Genomic DNA, 22,636 nt, shown 5'->3' on the forward strand with positions numbered 1-22,636 from the left:
AGACATAGACATACCTACCTACCTAGTTATCTTTCGATGGTCTGTTTGTCTCTTCATATTACAGGTATAAGTAAGTACAGTAAACACATAAAAAACACGACACTAATTTTTATTTGAAACAATATTTTTTTCAGGCTAAAACCAAATCTTATAGTTGCACCGTTAAGTTGTTGTTAAAAATTATAATCATTATAATTTATTATTGTCGAACTTATAATACAACTTCTAAAGCATCCCTAGGCTTAAAAACCATGCAACATATCCCTTCGCCTCCCGTGAAGCATTGCTGGCCAATGATCAAGAGCTTCGCTACTGAGACGACACCATACACTCACTATGAGAAAACAAGCAGTCGAAGGGTCAACTTTACTGGTTCGTTAATGTCGAATCCAATACCTTGAGACCTTTACTAAGCATTAGTTTGTATGAAAGTCGGCTGTGGAGCAGGGGTACAGTTATAGTAGTTACGCTGGGTTCCGCTCATCTGGCATAATCTTTATTGACCAAAACTCATTTCGCATAACTCGTATGGTCTAAACTTTTTTGGCCGAACCATCACTTTGCCAAGACTTATGTGGCATAAGGCTCGTTTCGTCTAAAACTCTTTAGGCACAATCTTTAAACACCTAAGTTTCGTTTGCTCAAATTTATGTTCGTCTATACCTATGTATAATCTTGTTTCTCGTAATGTTATCTTAATAAATAATATATTAAGTATGTAGTAAATGTACAAATTGTGGTAATTTTCTCCTACATCCCGAAAATCACGATATTGTATGATCAAAAAATCGAAAGTTAACGACCAATATAATTATTACAAACCCCATGACATCGAAACCTAAAAATTGGTGCGACGACGAGCAAAGCGAGGAGGAGCGTGTTAGGTGCACATGTTCATCAAAACCAAAGCGGAGCGCAGCGAAGCGGAGCGGAGCGTTTTCCAAACAGCGGAAACAATACGAGGCACCAGTTTGCGCTATGTAGGGAGACGCTCCGTCAAAGTTAAAGCCAAACGAATATTATTACTTTGTATAAACCTAATAAACCTATGCCATAGCATTATTAGGCTATTCAAGATTTGGCCATACTATTATTAGGCTAAACAATGTTATGCGAAATAACTTTTTACTAAACGAGATTTATGCCATACGATTTTCGGCGTAACGAGACTTTGACCAAACGTTACTATGCAATAGTAGCGTAACTACTATAACTATACCCCTGCTCCACAGCCAACTTTCATACAAACTAATGCTTAGTAAAGGTCTCAAGATAGTGGATTCGACATTAACGAACCAGTAAAATTGACCCTGCAACTGCTTGTTTTCTCATAGTGAGTGTATGGCGTCGTCTCAGTAGCGAAGCTCTTGTTCATTGGCCAGTGATGCTTCACGAGAGGCCAAGGGATTTGTGACATGACATAATTATGTCGCATGGTTTTTAATAGTGTTGCCACGAATAGTGATTTGGCCGAATACCGAATACCGAATATTCGGCCGGCGCTCTCAGCCGAATACCGAATATTCGGCCACCGAATATTCGGCAGGTGATCCAGTATAATTCAATAAGTTAAAGTTTTATTTAAAGAGTGTTTTTCTTAATCTTACCGCAGATCCGATATTTTATGTTATATTGCACTTTTTTGTATACCTAGCACTTTATATCATTAAAATAGTAATGTGATCCCGAGAGGAGGGACGGGGTCTCTGTAATACAGGTCTCGACTTAGCACAGGACTAAGCTAAGTTTTCTTTGTAAAATGTTTTAATGAATAAAGATTTTTAATTTTAATTTAATTTAATTAATTTAATCCGTATAACTGGTTGACCACCAGTTGTACCAACTCGAAACAGTAGCCAAACCTTATATATTTTGTTAAAAAATACCTGTGTCTCAGTAGCAGGTATTGTATATTTTATGAAGAAAAGAGCAACTGTCGCAAGCGCGATGTTGTATTCAGGTTTTCGCAATTAATTATTGATGGATAGTTAAATGTTTCGATTAAATTGTTTTTTTTATTATTTTTTGTAAGATATTTGCTACTATTTTAAGTATTCGGTATTCGGCCGAATACTACTTACTATTCGGCCGAATACCGAATACTGAAAAAACTGGCCGAATAGGCCGAATACCGAATAGTTGCCGAATATTCGTGGCGTCTCTAGTTTTTAAGCGTAGGGAAGTTTTCAAAGTTGGACAGTGATAATTATAATGATTACAATTTTACAATTATTAAAAACCAGTTTTATCGGCCGAACCGATAAGATATGGTTTAAGCCTATTTATTTTTTCAACCAAAAATATCGTGTGTATGTATATTGTATGTATGACGTTCTGTTTCGTTTTCATATTTACCTATGTATTTATGTCGAAAAATACCTAGGTAGGTCCTACAAGTGTTTCCATTCTAGTTTAGCCTCATTAGCCAGTCACCCTACGCGGCCTATTGTAAGTTGTTAACCACAAATCCACAACACGATCATACGTGCGAATCCGCATTGTTGACCATGACGCCACCCTGCTCCGCCCCATTCATCACCAGATGCTTCATTCTTTAAATACTTCTTTGATTTCATGTATTCCTAGTATATCATTCGTTGACTGTCGACAAGACTCCTTTAAATCGGTACCATGAATCGCAAAGATCGTTCTAGTAGCGTAACTGGTTCTACCTTTTATGGCATAAGATTTATTTGCCTAATCTCTCGACGACGACGTATCAAATGGCCAGTGACGAAGACCTTCGCTACTATGACGACACCATACACTCAGTAACAGGAAATAAACAGTTGCGGGGTCAACTTAACTGGTCCGTTGATGTCGCTGTCGACACCAATACGGTTTGACCTTCTCGGCAAGCACAATTTTTATGACCGTAGGGGTACAGTTATATCAGTTACGTTCGTGTGGGTTCGTGGTACCGATTTGAAACAGTCGCGTTGAAAGTAAGCGAATATTCTACCAGGAGTGCATAGAACCAAAAAGTTGTTCATCGCTTCTCTATCGCACTCGCAGATTAACCGACCAATAATCGAGACCCTCGCCAATATGAGATTACCATATATTCACAGGGTCAACTAGACTGGTATCGAATGCGTTGTAGTATTGTCGGTTAACAACAACGTTTACTTTGTCATCGTTTGGAAATTGATATTTTGGCTGTGGCTGTGAAGTTTTTTTTTTTTTAATTCGCTAATCACTATCATCGGTAGAATTAGAATGTCTTGTAAATAATATTCTAAGTCAAGTTTAGTCTATCTGCCCACGATGGAGAAAGTCTTTAAACAATTTTGACACGATAAAAATGTACGTGTAAGTGTAATTCAAATGTTTTATTATGTCTCACGTGAGATATAAAATCCTGGTGATTCAGGGCGGGCTTGGGATTGACATGCCAGCGACATTTGATTGGCTACGATACTACTAGGAAAACAAAAGGAATAAGAAGCTCACATTATTGGGTCCACTTTGCAGATGTATTTCTGGGGCACATTCTGCCAATCTAATGCCGCTTTCACCAGTGCTTCAGCATTGAGAAGTCCAAAGCCAAATCGAACATCAAAACGAAGGCCGGCCCTGAAATTAAATTTAATTTAATTTAATTAACATTTAGTGGGCTATGTCCGAATCAACAACGCTCATAATTTTTCTGATAATGGGAATAAACCCTCTGTATCATCCTAAAAAAATCTCAGATTTTTGCGTTAGTAATTTTATAAAAGTAAATACATTTCTAGTTTCACAAAACGGGGACATGACGGCACTTCAGGACTTTTTCCATCGTCTCTTGAAGCGTCTTGTAGCTTTTCTATGAATAAGGGGGTAAATCTTCGGATGTATTTTTTGTTAAGTACTCTCATTAAGTCTTAGCACTTGAGTTTCTTATACTTATTGCTTCTCTTCAAAAACAATAATTTATAATTTGCATGCTGCATGCCATAGTCCTTATATGTATAGTATTATTTCATCTTTAAATTTTACCACCTAAGACATCAAACTGGAAGAGCACTGACTTCTGATAATTCTAGTTCGGAAGTCAGAACTCAAACAAATCTGTAATATAAAAATTGGTGAAATAAAGAAATTTGAATTTGGAATAGGTAACTAGTAATCATAGAACAACGCGGACTCGGGTCCATTCATACTCAATGCTAGTAATGGATTATACAAAATAATACTAAGTACATAGAGTTGAAATTTTGACAGTTATTACCCATTTCTTTTCCAGCCAGGATTGTTGGATACAGGAGCATACTCCGATTTCCAAACGATTAAATGCTGAACATCACGCCATGTTAAATTAGGGCTGAAAAGAAATTATATTCTTTTAAGTTACTTACAAAATATAGATATAGAAGGTACCTAAATTAGTGCTAAAGATAGTACACAATTCCTGAAGCCGCTTGTAGGGGCTTCAGGAACCCAGAAGCTACACTTCAGGGATGTCCTAGGAAACTTGGAAACTTTCGCATTCGGTGCTATGCTACTGCTAACACAGATAATTAAACAGCTAAAAGCAGTCGCCATCGCCACGGCAGGCTGGAATCCAGAGCGGCCATGCCAGTGTTGTGTTTGAATAAGAAAACACTGACGCAAATTAATGTAAAGAATGTTACTATCTGGTTTCCGCAGAACGTTTGTAAGTCAATACCGGCTGTTAATTAGAGATAGATAGCATCTAAAAATCTACTGAAATCTACTAAAATTTATGCCAACTGCCAAGCAAGGCACGTCTTGTTTGTTTCGCAAGATAGCAGGCTATCCAAAATACCAAGGCACCATAAAATGTTAGAAGTCATACGAACTTGGCGCTGAGAACCAGGGCAATGATCCCGGCGGCGAGCGGGGCAGCTGCTGAGGTGCCCGTGTGACGTAGCGTGCAAGAATTTCTGATGTCGGTTGTTGCCTGAAAATGTTATTTGGTAAGGACCTTTTCACTGAAACAATCCATGTTGAATTTATTACAGATTCAAAGCCACCAAGGGATCTTGTCTAGTTTGACAACACTAAACTAACAACTGACGAGAGGCATAAACTGATTTTCTTACAATCTTCTGCTCCTTATAAGCTCCCGATGAATAGGTGGTAGCCAGGGTCGAAGAGCAGATTTCCCCGTACCAGGGGAACAGACCGTGTTGGGAGGCGCTCGCTATTGAAATAGTATAAATGCTGGATGCATACCTAAAAAAATTTAAGAATAGGTGAAAATTCAGGACCATTTCTTAGCAGTATGAATGAAAAATTAATATTATACTTACCCGTCACAGTTACAGTTGTCATGATTTTTTCCACCATTTCCATTAGCCCAGATATAAATGCTGCCTTTGCCTCCACGGCCCTGCAACCAGAAAAAATTTCTTCAATTTTAGAAGATTGATTTAACATTTCGAAAAATATTTTCTTTAGCAAAAAAAATTAACACTGTTACCAACAATGTAAGAATTCATAAATATAATTTTATGTTACCTGAGTAACTCCTCGTCTAAACGCCTCAGCGGCCAAGCGGCCGGGACCCTCCACAGTCTCCCCATTGTCATCAGGGCCCCATGAAGCGCTGTAGATGTCTACTTTATCAAATGCGAACCCTGCAAGAAGCTATTATTTTACAGTTCTCTATCAATCAGGCATCGGGTAATCAAATAGTATACATGCACCACATAAATAATATTATCCTATCGCATATACCTACATTTCCTTCAATTCAAATCAACATTACAATACAACATAACATTTGATTGCGTTAGATACTGGTAGCGCCATCTGTTGAATATGCAACTAACTACTTAGAATCGGCAGGCCTGGACATAGAGGAGGGGCTTATGCTAACGTCATGAAAGAAAGAGAAGGATATACCTACAATTAACATTCTCCTTCTTGTTCTGGTTTTGAAGTGTTTTAACTTTATGCAATCCTAGTACAAACAGTGGCGCTGTCGTCCATAACCAAGGAATAAAGACGCAATCCGAAAACCGCCCGCATGGTATTCTGAATGAGTCGGTCCTCGATTTGGATTGTTTTTTTTTCCATCTTCTTGTCTTAAGTGTTTTAATTTGCATAAAAATATTAAAAAAACATAATTATAATCATTCATTACACATAACAATTTACAATGATTGCATATTATATTACCTATAGTAATGCACTTTATTACATCCTCGACTTTGTGTATAAAAATATAAAAATAAAAATTGAAAATAAATTCCACCAAAGCAGACTTCAAAGACAGACAGAGTTACATACATAGATTGGGTTTAAATTTGATAGAAAATATAAAGTAAATAAAAATAAAATAATGCCATGTCTTAACTGCATGCCAGTTTAACTTTACTTTAGAAAGTTTCATATAATTTAATTTATTTTTTATAATTATTATGTATTATGATTATGACAAATCAATAAAGACAGAGGTTCCCTCTAGTAACAAGTTAGTTAAGCTGAGACTAGGTTGTTGGGGCATTTTAGACAAGTTTTGCGTGCGTTCGCAGTTCGCACTAGAGAGTACGAAGATGTTACGTCATATTTCACGGATTCTACCAAGGGTTCATAGCCTGTAAAAGGTTGTGTTTGATAGTGTCAGGGGAAAACAATGAACGATATCGAGAGGATGAATCGACATTCTGACTCAACATGGCGTCCGCATATACTAGGAATGCATGAAACAGTAAGAAGTTTGTACCTATGGCTTCCCCCTCTATTCGGTCTGTGATTTGTCCATCGAGCAATCGAATTCCGCCTATTCTGGCACCCCAAGCCACGCCTACTCCGCACTTCCTATTGTTAGCGACCATCGCTATCTGTAAACAAAACATTGGAATGTGATTTGAATTTTGATTATTAAGTATCAATCCAAGAATAAATATTTTAACATTGGTAACTTACTTCGCCAGCGCAACGAGTTCCATGAGAATTCAAATTTTGTTCATCGTAGCGGGGACTAGGATCGGAATCGCGGTCGTTACAATCCCAACTTATTTCTGGGTCCTGTGAAAACATCATTGGTCAAAATTAAATTAAATTGTACTAGGTACCTACTTAGTATATTTTTATACATTGTAAGTATTATAAAACAATAACAACAAAGTTTTAGATGGATTTTACTTTAATCTCCCGTATTGAACCGCGCGTGTCGGTTGCCCGCCCCGCAAGCGACATCAACCGACAGCGGCGCGTCGCATCGGCCGCGAATTTACCAGGGCCACATAAACGTTAAAATCTCCAACTGTTGTCCCTGCGTTGCCAGGGGCAACCATACAATTTGCTGACATTGTGAAATGCCGACGCCAACTCGGAACATTGTGGTGACATTTTTACTAAAAATATCCGGATACCATAAGTATACAGAAGTTGTCTACCTAACAATGTAATTTAAATAAAGATTGATGAACATAAAAATGTTGAAAAGATTTGGAATAAGATTTTTGAAAAAAAATAATACTAAAATACGAATATTCAGGATTTTATCAACAAAACAACTGAGTACACTAGTGCAGGCCAAACCATTTCCATGAAGCCACAGTCGATTGGTTGATCATTGCATGTAAAATGTATATGTGTCTCAACCGTATTTTATCACAGTGCCCCGTAGTAGCCTCCGCGAGTGACATTTTAACCAACATTGTACCAGGGCACTATGAAGCTTACGTAGTTTGTTTTCAAGTCGGTGTGGTTGTGCTCGATGCCGTCATCCAATACTGTTACTCGCACGCCTTTGCCATTGAAGCCCATGTTGTACACGGGCAGCACGTTGAGATCCAGTCGCGGCAGATCGGAGCGAGTGCGAGTGTCGTGCTGGAATTTAAAATAAATCTTTACATTTGGTTACTTTTTAACTTTAGTGCCAATTTCTCCATAGTCGGTTATCTAACGATTTATAAATTAAACGTCATCTCCATATAAAATTCATGACAGATGTGTCAAAAGTTAACCATTACTCCCTGGTTATGCTCTAACAGAGAATGGTGAAATTGGCACTAAGTCTTATTGTTATTTAACCCGATCGGTTAGTTGGACGTTGTAACAAATGAAAGATCATTTTAATTTACATAGAGGAAAAGCTTGTAAACAAGCTTGTCTGTTCAGCATAATATTTAATGATTTTTAGATATTGTAAGCGTTTGTTTTCCATACCTCGGGGAATGTATTAGATAATAATACTTATTATCTAGCTACACCTAATACATATTTACCAGTTTTAGTTTATTTAACATATCTTACCAAATACCACTCATCAGTCCAAAGCTCGTCATTGAAGAGGTCAGCCCTGACAGCCCTCTTCTGTCTCTCTTTGACAGGTTCGTCAACAGCTTTACTCTCATTTTCTACCCTCTTCACTCTGTGCAGTATTTTCTCTGGTCCATCTATGGGGTAACGCTTGACTCGGGTTTTGCTGAAAGACTGTTCGGCCCATCTTACCTAAAATATAATATTATTTATAGCTAAATTAAGGTTATACCGTGGTTTCTGATACCTAACTAACTTCATAATTATACTACTTGGTATGTCGGTGATGGTGACATAGACTAGCTGAAGTAGCTATTGTACCGTAGTGAAAGGATTATAATAGTCAGTTGGAATTATTGGAATTAGGTGAAAGGATTAGAATAGCAAGATTAGTAAAGTTGTTAGTCGAAATATAACTGAAATTACGTGAATGGAAGATGATCATTTCAACCACCCCTACTAAAACCCCAAACCTAAACTTGATGAGTTGTGGACATCACGTCAATAATACATTACACAACATATTATTTTTAAACATGACGCATTGCGAAACGTGCAAACAACAAAAACAGTCATGCATGCGAGGCAATGTGGCCTATTTCCCCCATTACCGGCCACGTGTAGTCTCTGCCTAGTGTCATGCGGGTACCAGGGACACACAAGAGGTGTTTTTACACACTCACCCTCCGATCGTTGTTCAGGCTCGCCGTGTGGTGGTCGCTGGGGGTGCGTCGCTGCTTGCTATGCCCGTACTTGTAGAATATGTATGTTCCCGGAAAACCGAGCACCTGAAATGGGAAACGATACCTTTTACACGTTATGGGTACTTGGTAGAAGTTACCTGGTGAAGGTTATTGAGAAGGTCTTTACCACCAGGTGTTTTGTGAAAATATTGTTTTTATGGTAAGCATCGGTTAACCACGGCATACAAACAAAACAACTGTTGGTTTAATGGGTAGTTATGTTTATGGGACCTAATCGCAAAAGTTATTAAAATTATATTCAATCTCGTTAAACAGAAATAATATCTTAATCTCTGTTTCCCTCCATCCAAAGGTTGTCTGGCAGAGATCGCTTTTAGTGATAAGACCGCCTTTTGTACCCTAATTAAGTTACATTTTGTTAATTTTATTATTCTGTTTTGGTGTACAAATAAAGTGTATTCTATTCTATTCTATTCTATATCTAATCTCATTATAATGAAATGATCATAAAATATACTTATTTTTTAATTGACATACGTAGTGTAGCAGAGTCAAAATAATATTTAACTACGCAGCTATAAATTAGGGATTAGTCTAGTATTTAAAAACATCTTAATATGATTTTTATACTCATGCGCCATAAATAAGTTTACGACTTTTTTAAATTTACGAGTAGGTACACCGCGAAGCACCCATGAGAAACATAGCTACTTGCATTGTTGGTATTGTAATAAATACTCCGACTGGAGCCACAACCAATCATTCTCATACTGACCGCTGGACCGACAAGTTATTTTTCTACTTGGACAAAAAAATTAACGCCAAACTCCTAACGTTGGTGAAACTATCAGTCTTCAATCTGCATTCTTTAAACTCAAGATTGGACTAATCGGCGAACGGAGGGCGGACTTCCAACACCCGGCTAACCTTCCACGGTTCTCGGGTTGCCATCCTATCAAGAGACTTCGAGCAAAGCATTCTTGGCTGTCCCACCAGGACGATGGCATCTGTCATGCCATCGTCCTGGTGATGTCACCCGTGATTCGGCTCATATGACCTAGATGCCGGAGGGGCCATGGGAGGTGGGTTGGTTCCTGTCCTGTCCCATTCGGGAAGAAAATCTTCACTATACCTATGCGGCTGCGACTCAACAATCTTCTCTGGCATTTATCTGGCGTCCGGTACAGGGGATAATATGATAAACCTTCACCATTTTTTCCATTTTATATTTTTTATAAATTAATCTAGGATCGACCCGGGGCGGATTATTTGATTAATAATTAATCATTTAATTTTAATAAATTTTATTGTATTGTATACCTATAGCTAGGTAAAGTTATAACAGTTTGAATTATGTTGATTTAATCCTTATAAATAATTTACATATATGATCTATCATGTGTTAAATGTCCAAATTTAAACACTTTTATATTGAGTTACACAGCGAACTCATAGATAGCGTTAAATTCAGTGGTTTAAATAATGAATAACGATACATTTTATGAGTATATAATTAAGACAGGAACTTTACAGGACTACTTTAAAAGTTTACAGGTTTTTGGCTTGAAGTTCTATAGGGGTTAAATGGTTCTACCTTTTTTGGCATAAGATTTATTTGCCTAATCTCGTATTGCATAGAAACGTTTGGTCAAAGTCTCGTTACGCCGAAAATCGTATGGCATAAATCTCGTTTAGTAAAAAGTTATTTCGCATAACATTGTTTAGCCTAATAATGGTATGGCCAAATCTTGAATAGCCTAATAATGCTATGGCATAGGTTTATAGAAAGTAAATAATATTCTTTTGACTTTAACTTTGACGGAGCGTCTCCCTACATAGCGCAAACTGGTGCCTTGTATTGTTTCCGCTGTTTGGAAAACGCTCCGCTCCGCTTCGCTGCGCTCCGCTTTGGTTTTGGTGAACATGTGCACCTAACACGCTCCTCCTCGCTTTGCTCGTCGTCGCACCTATTTTTAGGTTTCGATCTCATGGGGTTTGTAGTAATTATATTGGTCGTTAACTTTCGATTTTTTGATCATACAATATCGTGATTTTCGGGATGTAGGAGAAAAATACCACAAGTTGTACATTTACTACATACTTAATATATTATTTATTAAGATAACATTAGGAGAAACAAGATTATAAATAGGTATAGACGAACATAAATTTGAGCAAACAAAACTTAGGTGTTTAAAGATTGTGCCTAAAGAGTTTTAGACGAAACGAGCCTTATGCCACATAAGTCTAGGCAAAGTGATGGTTCGGCCAAAAAAGTTTAGACCATATGAGTTATGCGAAATGAGTTTTGGTCAATAAAGATTATGCCAGATGAGCGGAACCCGGGTTAAATACATTGAAACAGACATTTGAACCATACATAAGTAATCTTCATATTTACTATGTATAACGTTTTGAAGTGTGTATGTAACCTACGTATCTTAGTGTGTGTATTACTCATAGCCTAAGCTCTATGTCTACCCTTATTTGGACACTTAATAAACGTCACTCGTAGAATTCGGTTGTTTCACTGATATCCTAAAGGGCCCCACTTCATGGCGACCCTGCCGAAAGTAAAATATAAAAATAAAGTCAAAAGTGAACTAAAGTGAATTTTACGTAAACTCTTCGAACTTTAACCATGGGGAAGACAATGTCCAATCCTGGATGCTACTTTCTGCTGAAAATGTACAAAAAATGCCACGTCCAATGGATCCAGAGAGAGATGAACGCTCATGCTATGCAGCATTGGGCCCCCCCGCGCCGTCGTGACGAGAAAATAGAAGTGTAAAAGTGTTAGTGAAATGCGTTTATAAAAAGTGCAAATTAAAAAATACACTAGACTTTATTACGCGATAATTAAAATCGGCTATAATCAGTGCTCGAACTCATCCGAACATAATACGCCGCGACGTATAAGGAAAGTTTACGAATTCCGGAGCTCGCCCGACGCTCGACATGTCTTGTATGGACGAGGACAATTCTAGTAAATTGTGTCTTAACTGCTAATTATGTTATGTTTATGCCTTAATATTTAATTCATTTAATATGTTACAAAGGTTATGGAAGATTTAAAGGTATACTATGAGAAATTAGTGGATATACGAAAATATTTAATTAAAAAAGGTCAAAGTAGGTACAAAGGTAATGTGATTGAAAATAAATTAGGAGAATCGAGACAAATAATATTAGAGTGTGAATCTATTTTAAAGAGGCTTGAAAAACAATTAAAATCTAATGATTTTATTCTAGTTACTAGAACCTATGATAAAATTAATTCTTTATTTCAGGAAATATTAAACTTATGTAATTTTACAGATAAAACTACCAAAATGGATTTTGACATTAAAACGGCGTGTAGTTTGTTGCCAGTTATGGATGGTTCAGAGAGTACCACAAAGCGGTTAGTAGACGGAGTCGAGATGTATGCTGACATGCTGGACGACAGTGGTAAGCTCTTACTAATTACTTTTGTGTTAAAAAGTAGACTATCCGAAAATGCCAAGTTGCGATTAAATTCAAATTATACATCTGTGAAAGAACTGATAAAGGATTTAAAACATCGTCTTTTTACACAAAAATCATTCACTGCTATTCAGACTCAGTTGCTAAGAACTAAACAAGGTTCTAAGTCTATTGAAGAGTATGGCTCGGAGTTGGAGAAACTTTTCACGGACTTGACTATTACACAAGCCGAAGGTGACACTACAAAATACGCTTTTCTTAAACCATTGAATGAGAAGCAGGCCATTAAACAGTTTTCGGATGGACTACGAAATCCCAGGCTCAGTACAATAATAACTGCGAGGAACTACGCGAACTTAGCTGATGCTATCCAAGCTGCAAAAGAGGAGGAAATGACTTCGTCGTCTTCAATAAATACAGGTGAGGTTATGCAGTTTGCGAGGTCTGCAGGCTACTACAATCATGGACGCGGTCGAGGCGGAAGTGTTAGTAGAGGTCAAGGTCAAGGTCGTGGCCGTGGTTTTCGGACGTTCTACAACAATAATAGGTACAATAATTCTCACCGCCCTGATTATAACAGTAACGGTTATGGGTCATTTAATAAACCGAATTTCAATGAACGATTTCAAAGAGGGAATAATTATCGTGGACGTTTTCAACGTCCTCAAAATATTTATCACGTGAATGGAAATGAAGAAGAACCCAGTCAATCAACTGAAGAAAATCAATCGACAAATAATTTTTTTCGTGCCTAATTATGTACTTACTTGTTTTGGTAATGGTAAATTTGTACAATTTTCGCTAAATTCAAATAATTATTTTTGGCTTTTAGACACCGGTGCATCTTTATCTGTTATAAAATTTGAAGCTTTACCAATTTCTATTCCAATTCATTTTGAAGAAGTGGTAGTAAACGGTGTTGGTGGACAAATTATTTCAAAAGGATACGTTAATTTGAGATTGAATTATGAATCAAACAAAAGTTTTATTCACAAATTTTATGTTTTCGAGAACTTACCTATCAAAGCGGATGGCATATTGGGATTAGATTTCCTTACAAAATTTGAATGTAATATTGATTTGGACAATAACAACTTGATTTTAAAACATAAATTTGAACCACCGAGCGAAATTAAAATATTTGATGAACCACATTATCAGAACAATACTTTAAAAATCCCACCCCGTAGTGAATCAATACATTTCATTAAATTAAAAACAAAACTGAAAGATGATAGTGTTATAATAGCAGATGAACTAAAAGAAGATGTTTTCTTAGCTAGTTCAATAATAAGCCCAGGAAAATATACCATTCCAGTTAAAATACTAAATGTAAGTGACAATGAAATATCTTTACCTGCGTTTGAACCAAACATTTACTCATTATCAGATTATGAAATATGCCAATTTACTAAAACTAAATCAAAGGTAAACAGAGCTGAACAATTAAAAAATCTTTTAAAACTTGAACATTTAAATAATGAAGAACGTAATTCGATAGAATCAATCTGTAATAAATACTCTGACATTTTCTATGTACCAGGAGATACATTAACAACTACCAATGTATGTGAACAGAAAATTACTTTAAAACCCAATTCTACTCCAGTATATACTAAACCTTACAGACTACCTCAATCCTTAAAACCAGAAATTAAAAAACAGATACAAGATATGATTAAAAACGATATAATTAAAGAAGCACAGAGCGAGTGGTCTAGTCCTATTTTGCTGGTACCCAAGAAAAGTAATAACAATGATAAAAAGTGGCGTTTGGTAATTGATTTCAGAAAGCTCAATGAAAAAATTGTTGATGATAAATACCCACTACCCAATATCACAGAAATTCTAGATTCATTGACAGGGGCAGTATATTTCACTCATCTTGATCTTTATCAAGGTTATTATCAAGTAAATTTGAATAAAGACAGTAGACCACTAACAGCTTTTACTACAGACACCGGACAGTATCAATTAAAGCGTATGCCACAAGGATTAAAGACAAGTCCAAATTTTTTCAGTAAAGTTATATCTATTTCTATGTCAGGATTGAATTTTGAGAAATGTTTCGTCTACCTAGATGATCTTATAGTATTTGGGAGGAATCTAGACTCTCATAATAAAAACCTAATAGATGTGTTCGAACGATTAAGAAAAGTTAATTTTAAATTAAGTCCCGAAAAATGTCAATTTATGAAAAAAGAAATTCTATACCTAGGCCATGTGGTAACTAAAGATGGTGTACTGCCAGACCCTGAAAAAGTTGCTATTTTACAAAAATACCCAAGACCCCAAAATACCGATGAAGTTAGAAGATTCACAGCTTTTTGCAATTATTATAGGAAATTTATTAAATCGTTTTCAGAAATAACCGTTCCATTAAATCAATTGTGTAGAAAAAATGTACCATTCATTTGGACGAACGAATGTGAATCAGCATTTCAGTATTTAAAAAAGTGTTTGACTACTCCACCAATATTGCAGTACCCAAATTTTGATGCCGACAATGAATTCATAATTCAAACCGATGCATCTGGCATTGCTGTAGGCGCAGTTTTGTGCAATAATGATTTAAAACCTGTAGCTTACGCAAGTAGACCATTAAACAAAGCCGAACGCCAATACCCAACTGTTGAAAAAGAGTTAGTTGCCATCGTTTGGGCTATTAAATATTTTAAACCATATATTTTTGGAAGAGAATTTACTATTTTGACTGACCACAAGCCCTTGGTATACTTGTTTGGCATGAAAGACCCGTCTACTCGTTTGATGAAATTTCGACTTTTGTTAGAGGAGTTTAATTTTAAAGTTGTATACATTAAAGGTAATGAAAATGTAGTAGCAGACGCTTTGTCAAGAATAGTTGTGACATCTGATGAATTAAAAAGAATGAATGAACAATTTGTGTATGTGATGACGAGAGGACAGAAGAAGAGACTAGAACAACAGTTGATAGAAAGTAAAAAGTCAGGAGAAAATTCAGGAGATATAGATTTGCCTACTGACAAGTGGCCTGATCAACCACGAGTCGTAGACATACTTAAGAAACCGTATGATTCAGTAGAGATGATTTTTATGAAAGAAGAAGAATTACAAAAGTTAAGAAATAAAAATGAAATAAGAGAAGAGTATGAATGTTTTTCAATAATTGAGAAAAAGGGAGCTCTTTGTATCAATCTTAATTTCAAGGCATGTTTCTCACGAGCTGAGTTTGTGCAAAAATTAAGTTGGTATTGTGAACAAGTCGACATTAAAGAAATATGCATAGTAAAAACTAAAGATAATGTAGAATTTGTTAAAGATTTATGTAATGAAATAAAATTAAGAGAAAAGTGGTCCGGACCACGAATTTGCATTCTTAGAGGTGTTACGAGTATAACACAAGAAAATGAGAGGAACTTTATTCTTAATGATTACCATTTACTCCCAACAAGTGGACATGCAGGAGTGAGGAGAATGGTTAATAACATAAAACGACGATACTATTGGCCAAACATTGATAAAGACGTTCAGGAATATGTAAAGAAATGTTCGAAATGCCAGTTAATGAAGCATTCTCGACATACAAAACAACCAATGGAAATGACTAGCACAGCCAGTTCGGCTTTTGAAAAAATATTTTTAGATTTAGTGGGCCCGTTAGATAAGGATTTAGATGATAACTGTTATATTTTAAGTATTCAGTGCGAATTAAGTAAATTTGTACTTGCTTATCCACTTAAAAATAAGGAAACGGTAACGGTTGCTAGGACTTTCGTAAACAATTTCATTTTAATCTTTGGTATTCCGAAAATCATAGCCACCGACAGAGGAACAGAGTTCGTGTCATCTACAATGAATGAGGTAAGTAACCTACTTGGTATTCAAAAACTTACATCCACTTTATACCATCACCAGTCAATTGGAGCACTCGAAAACGCACACAAACATCTAGGCTCATTTTTGAGAATTCAGTGTGAGAAGCACCATGACTCTTGGAGCTATTGGCTACCTTATTGGTGTTTTGGTTTTAACAACACCGTTCATACTGCAACAAAATATACGCCATACGAACTTGTTTTCGGAAAACCTAGTAATATTCCTAGTAGAGTTATAGATGATAATAATACTGTATCACCTTTATATAACCATGATGATTATGCATTAAACCTTAAGTACCGTCTTCAAACAGCATGTAAAGACGCTCGAAATAATTTAGTTTTAAGTAAAGAAAAACAAAAACAATATTATGATAAGACAACAAATCCAATAGTATATGAAAAAGACTCATTAATTTTGGTTAAAAATGAAACAGGTAGAAAACTACATCCATTGTATGAAGGTCCATATATTGTAATAGAAGATTTGGGTTGTAATGTAAAGATTCAAAAGAACAATAAATATGAAATAGTACACAAAAATAGAACAAAAATGTTTAACTCATAATTAATTTTAAGAATAATCATTATGTAATCATTTAGAGTTAAAAAAAGTAATCATGTAACCTATAATATACTTTTTTTTTCTTTCACCCCCGGAGGTGAAGTGTGTATGTAACCTACGTATCTTAGTGTGTGTATTACTCATAGCCTAAGCTCTATGTCTACCCTTATTTGGACACTTAATAAACGTCACTCGTAGAATTCGGTTGTTTCACTGATATCCTAAAGGGCCCCACTTCAGTTTTATTATATTTAAAAAAAACGCAGGTATGTATATAAAATAAAAACGTAAATCGATGGTATGTGCTTTGCACATAGACACGTAATCGGTTCTACCTTTTTTGGCATAAGATTTTTTTGCCTAATCTCGTATTGCATAGTAACGTTTGGTCAAAGTCTCGTTACGCCGAAAATCGTATGGCATAAATCTCGTTTAGTAAAAAGTTATTTCGCATAAAATTGTTTAGCCTAATAATGGTATGGCCAAATCTTGAATAGCCTAATAATACTATGGCATAGTTTTTACAAAGTAATAATATTCGTTTGGCTTTAACTTTGACGGAGCGTCTCCCTACATAGCGCAAACTGGTGCCTTGTATTGTTTCCGCTGTTTGGAAAACGCTCCGCTCCACTTTGCTGCGCTCCGCTTTGGTTTTGATGAACATGTGCACCTAACACGCTCCTCCTCGCTTTGCTCGTCGTCGCACCTATTTTTAGGTTTCGATCTCATGGGGTTTGTAATAATTATATTGGTCGTTAACTTTCGATTTTTTTATCATACAATATCGTGATTTTCGGGATGTAGGAGAAAAATACCACAATTTGTACATTTACTACATACTTAATATATTATTTATTAAGATAACGTTAGGAGAAACAAGATTATACATAGGTATAGACGAACATAAATTAGAGCAAACGAAACTTAGGTGTTTAAAGATTGTGCCTAAAGAGTTTTAGACGAAACGAGCCTTATGCCACATAAGTCTTGGCAAAGTGATGGTTCGGCCAAAAAAGTTTAGACCATACGAGTTATGCGAAATGAGTTTTGGTCAATAAAGATTATGCCAGATGAGCGGAACCCCACGTAATCATTATTATAAGGGGTTGCATCGTAAGTACCCAACCCAATGCATGATACGGATTTCACCCTCAGTGTCAATACCCCCAACCCTCACTACTACATACACTCCTCTCAAAATTCCCTCCTGAGATTTCCTCTAGTCCTAGTATCTGGCGTCTGAAACAATGGGTTGTAGGCGGCGCCCCACAGTGTTTTATGAACCCTATTTTTGTGTCATCTCGGTTTTTTTGCAAAATCTTATAGTTTTCGTCATTTTAAACACTTTAGTAAAACTCCGAAGTTTCTATCACGTCTAGTTTATTTTTAAAAAAATCCTAAAGTTTCACTTTATCCGGGTTCCGAAAATCACAAAAAATATTAATAAAATATAACTATGCGATACAATTAAATTTCAATAGCATGCATGGAATACAAATATTAAGACATACATTATAGCAAAATTTCATACATGAAATCTAAATAGTTACTGAAATATTCGTATTTTTCTCTCTTTTCATTTTTGTGTTTTAAAACCAGAATAACCGCGTATTAGATCGAGATTTTCAGTACGTAGGTAGTCCCGGTATGCCTCTATCATCATTATTAATACCAGCATCTAATACCGCGATATTCAGAAGTTATCGTTAAACTAAGTTTTAACCGGATTTTTCAGATGTAGGGTTGTCACTCCTCATCAACTAATATTTTACATCCGGTTTTTATTTTTTCTGACAGAAATGAGAAATCTGTTATTTAGAAATTTAGCTTTACTATTTTATCGATTAAATTTAATGTCGTTTGCTTTTCCCTTTTTTAAATAGATTACAAGTCACTATAAAGAAAACTATTGATAAAATTACTAAATGTTGATTAATAATATAACTACAAAATAATTTGAATAGGACTTGGCTTCTATGGGACTCATAACTTTTTACGATGGAAAGACTGCATCGAGAGACTTGTTTTTTTTTACAATTAATGTTTTTGGTGGGATCTCATTTATTTTTGTAAGTGTTGAAAGTACTACCTACTTAGACTGCGCTCTGTAACGAAACCATGCCGTGATGTAGAATGCATCCGGCAATGCCATCTAGTTTCAGGTTTATTAATGTAATAAATTATTATAAATTATGAACTGTATTAGGTAATTTGTATTAATTATGGCCTATGTTCCCCATAGGCCCCATGACCTATGGGGCTGAAACGTGGACACTTACAGTGGGACTGGTTCAAAAACTGAAGGTCATTCAGCGAGCTATGGAAAGAGCTATGCTTGGAGTCTCTCTGAAAGATCGCATCCGGAACGAAGTAATCCGACAGAGAACTCAAGTCACCGACATAGCTCACCGAGTTAGTAAGCTTAAGTGGCAGTGGGCTGGTCACATCTGTCGAAGAACCGATGACCGATGGGGTAAACGTGTTCTGGAGTGGAGGCCACGACTAGGCAAACGTAGTGTGGGACGACCTCCGGCTAGATGGGGTGACGACTTGCGAAAGGTGGCTGGTTATGATTGGATGCGGAAAGCTAAAGATCGCATCCAGTGGCATGCTTTGGGAGAGGCCTACGTTAATCAGTGGACTCCTATAGGCTGATGATGATGGCCTATGTTGCCTGATGATGATGATGATGATGATGATAATATATGTATTACATTTATTATACTAATATATTCTATTCTTATGTATTCATCCAATTGAATACTTAAACAACGAACAAAGTTAACAATGCAGTCGAAATCCATACACAATCTTCTTGCCAAACCGCAAATATAAAATTGTTTTCTATGGTATATAATTTTTTTATGTTTTTATTATTTTTCCTTTATATGTGGCTAATGACCTATATAGGTGCAAAATTTTAAGTTTCTAAGTCTGCTAGAAGTGCCTTAAACTTTTTAATGATCTGTCAGTTAGTCATTGAGTTAGTGAGTGACAAAATGGTGTAACTTTGATCGACCGTAACTCCTAAACTATTATTCAGCTGGCATGTAATTTCGAAATTAAGCTGTTATAATGCCTACTATTATTCACCGAAAACTTAAACTCCTAGCTTTGTCCACATCGAAGATATAAGATGATATAGGGAGTGCGAAACTGCCGCGAATCGCTTCGAGAAAAGATAATACGGCCGTGCCCGTTTTGCTCGAGACTTGGCTGGGGCACTGCCGTGCCCCCAGACTAGTTTTACCCAACTTGCATGGAAGGTTATGTTTTTCAAGCATATGTATACAGGGTTATTGGTGAGTAGAGCTGATCCTTTTACGAGGTTATAGAGAAAAGAATTTTCATACGATTGAACTTAACAATTTCTGAGATTTAAAGAAGATTAAAAAAACTAGCCATATAACTTTTTTAGTTGTTTTGCATTAAATATGACCTTCACAATTCAATTATAATCATTTACAAGAACGCATTTTATTTACCGCATATTTTTTATATCCGGATAACTCTTTGTCTTTATCCGGTTTGTGAGTGACAACCCTAAAAAAAATAAACAAATAATAATAACTTCTGAATAACGCGGTATTAGATGCTGGTATTAATAATGATGATAGAGGCATACCGGGACTACCTATGTACTGAAAATCTCGATCTAATACGCGGTTATTCGGGTTTTAAAACACTAAAATGAAAAGAGAGAAAAATACGAATATTTCAGTAACTATTTAGATTTCATGTATGAAATTTTGCTATAATGTATGTCTTAATATGTGTATTCCATGCATGCTATTGAAATTTAATTGTATCGCATAGTTATATTTTATTAATATTTTTTGTGATTTTCGGAACCCGGATAAAGTGAAACTTTAGGATTTTTTTAAAAATAAACTAGACGTGATAGAAACTTCGGAGTTTTACTAAAGTGTTTAAAATGACGAAAACTATAAGATTTTGCAAAAAAACCGAGATGACACAAAAATAGGGTTCATAAAACACTGTGCGCCCTAAGCACAACCCTAAAATAGATTTTAGGCGGCGACAGAACCACCAACCTGAGCGACGTAGTATTTTGAAAGAGGCATTCGGTGACCATCTTTTCAAAGAATTCACGGAATGCTGGTAATTTAAATTGAATTTTGAGGTTTATTTAATAATGTATATTTAGGTACATTGGTATGCAAGGTAAATAATAACAGCTTTTTGTCCTACGACTTTTCAAAATGGAAAAAACAGATGCGTGACATGATCAAAAAGTTAATAAAATAAAACACAGTTACCAACATACATAAATAACGTATTTAAGTAACTATATTTTCTATTGGTGTTGAATACAATATAGCCTTTTTCTATCACTATTCTTAAGCGTGCCAGCCCTTGAGCGTCTTAACCTCAATTAACGAGAAATCAAGAGTAAAATATTTTTTAATTTTCAAGATAAGTGCAGGTTTTATTTCTCCTGATTCATTTTAAACTAAAGTTCGATAAGTTTTATCTTATTATAAATACCATAGACTAGAATTGATAAATACCAACAATCACACAGAGTGTTATGCTGTAATTACAATCATACTTTTTTGCTAGAAGCGTTGTGCGACACCACGCCACCAAGTGACGTAATGTGTCGATCCAATTCTCACGTATGTAACAGGAATACAGAGAAGCCAGGAGCAGCCAGACAGCCCACATGTGTGATCGATAAAATCCCCTCCCTACTGAAAAGCGGGGAACGACCTACCAGCGGCAGCGTATGTATGTTTTAATAAAGTTTGGATACTGAAAATCATGCATCAAAACTCTTTGCCAATAAGAATTTATATGAAGCTGAAGAAATATGCATGACAAGTTGATAAGATAGACTTGCAGAAAAGTCTGAAAACAATATTATTAACAACTATTAGGTGACTGAAGAATTATTTGTATCATAAAAATATAAAAATAACGGAAGCAGTATGGATGGAACTAATAATTAATTATAATAATAATTGTGATGTTCAGAAGATAGCTAGTTATAGTTAATAGGTTATTCAAAAAAATATTCAGTAAAAATTCGTTGGTGGTAGATAAGAAGACTGATAAAGTTACTAATTATATAAGTTAAACTAACTATGACAAATGGTCAGTGGTAATAAAATTATTCAATTTCAACGATACTTCAACGTATTCTTAAACGAAACAAACGCAAGCAGCCGAACAACATCGAATCAGCGTTGTTAACATTAACCGACCGGAAACAGTTCATGTCAAATGTGTGTCACATCACAGTCATGTGAGTTGCCGCCCTCACATATGTACCAGGCGAGCAGATTGTGCGAAGAGGTCGTACGCACATGTATGTGTGTGACGTCGGGGACACGTGTTGCGGGCGTGGCGGCAGTGTGGGGTAGGTCAGGGTAAAACAGGGTTGAGTGAGAGTGGGATACTAGGACATAAGCGACAAGTCATGTATTTAACATGAGGGTTTGCATTTTATTTATTTATTTATTTATTTATCAATATGGTACACAAAACAGCAGTTAATCAAAACATGGTACACAGTTTTAAGTTTCTAAGATACAATCTAGATCAACTACCGAGGTATGTATACACATCCTGGAAAGCGTATGTAAACAAAAGCACTAATTTAACATCCTAGATATACATATTTAATTATACATTAGTAGTAGGTGAATTAATTTAGGTACTATATAAATATAAAGTTATTAAAAATATAAACTTTCATGCAAACTTAAAAGTGATGATAATAATATAGTTATAGTTACTCTGTATCAAATTTTAACATTCGTACTTGCCTTTTAAAACTGATGACTTTTGGATCGAAAACA

The 22,636-nt window shown here is 35.7% G+C and overlaps 1 protein-coding gene across 1 annotated transcript in view; it reads right to left on the reverse strand.

Annotated features, from left to right (window-relative positions):
• Positions 1-22,636, reverse strand: part of LOC105394806 (neuroendocrine convertase 1) — a 65,590-nt gene that overhangs the window by 35,766 nt on the left and 7,188 nt on the right. The window contains exons 2-12 of the mRNA XM_038115587.2: positions 8,904-9,008; positions 8,215-8,412; positions 7,642-7,788; positions 6,880-6,981; positions 6,677-6,794; positions 5,467-5,585; positions 5,259-5,338; positions 5,049-5,181; positions 4,806-4,906; positions 4,214-4,306; positions 3,454-3,576 (exon numbers count right to left, since the gene is read on the reverse strand). Coding sequence (XP_037971515.2) covers positions 3,454-3,576; positions 4,214-4,306; positions 4,806-4,906; positions 5,049-5,181; positions 5,259-5,338; positions 5,467-5,585; positions 6,677-6,794; positions 6,880-6,981; positions 7,642-7,788; positions 8,215-8,412; positions 8,904-9,008 — 1,319 coding nt within the window. The remainder of the gene's footprint in view (positions 1-3,453; positions 3,577-4,213; positions 4,307-4,805; positions 4,907-5,048; positions 5,182-5,258; positions 5,339-5,466; positions 5,586-6,676; positions 6,795-6,879; positions 6,982-7,641; positions 7,789-8,214; positions 8,413-8,903; positions 9,009-22,636) is intronic.

This window comes from Plutella xylostella, chromosome 21, assembly GCF_932276165.1.
Source record: "Plutella xylostella chromosome 21, ilPluXylo3.1, whole genome shotgun sequence".
Classification (NCBI taxonomy): Eukaryota; Metazoa; Arthropoda; class Insecta; order Lepidoptera; family Plutellidae; genus Plutella; species Plutella xylostella.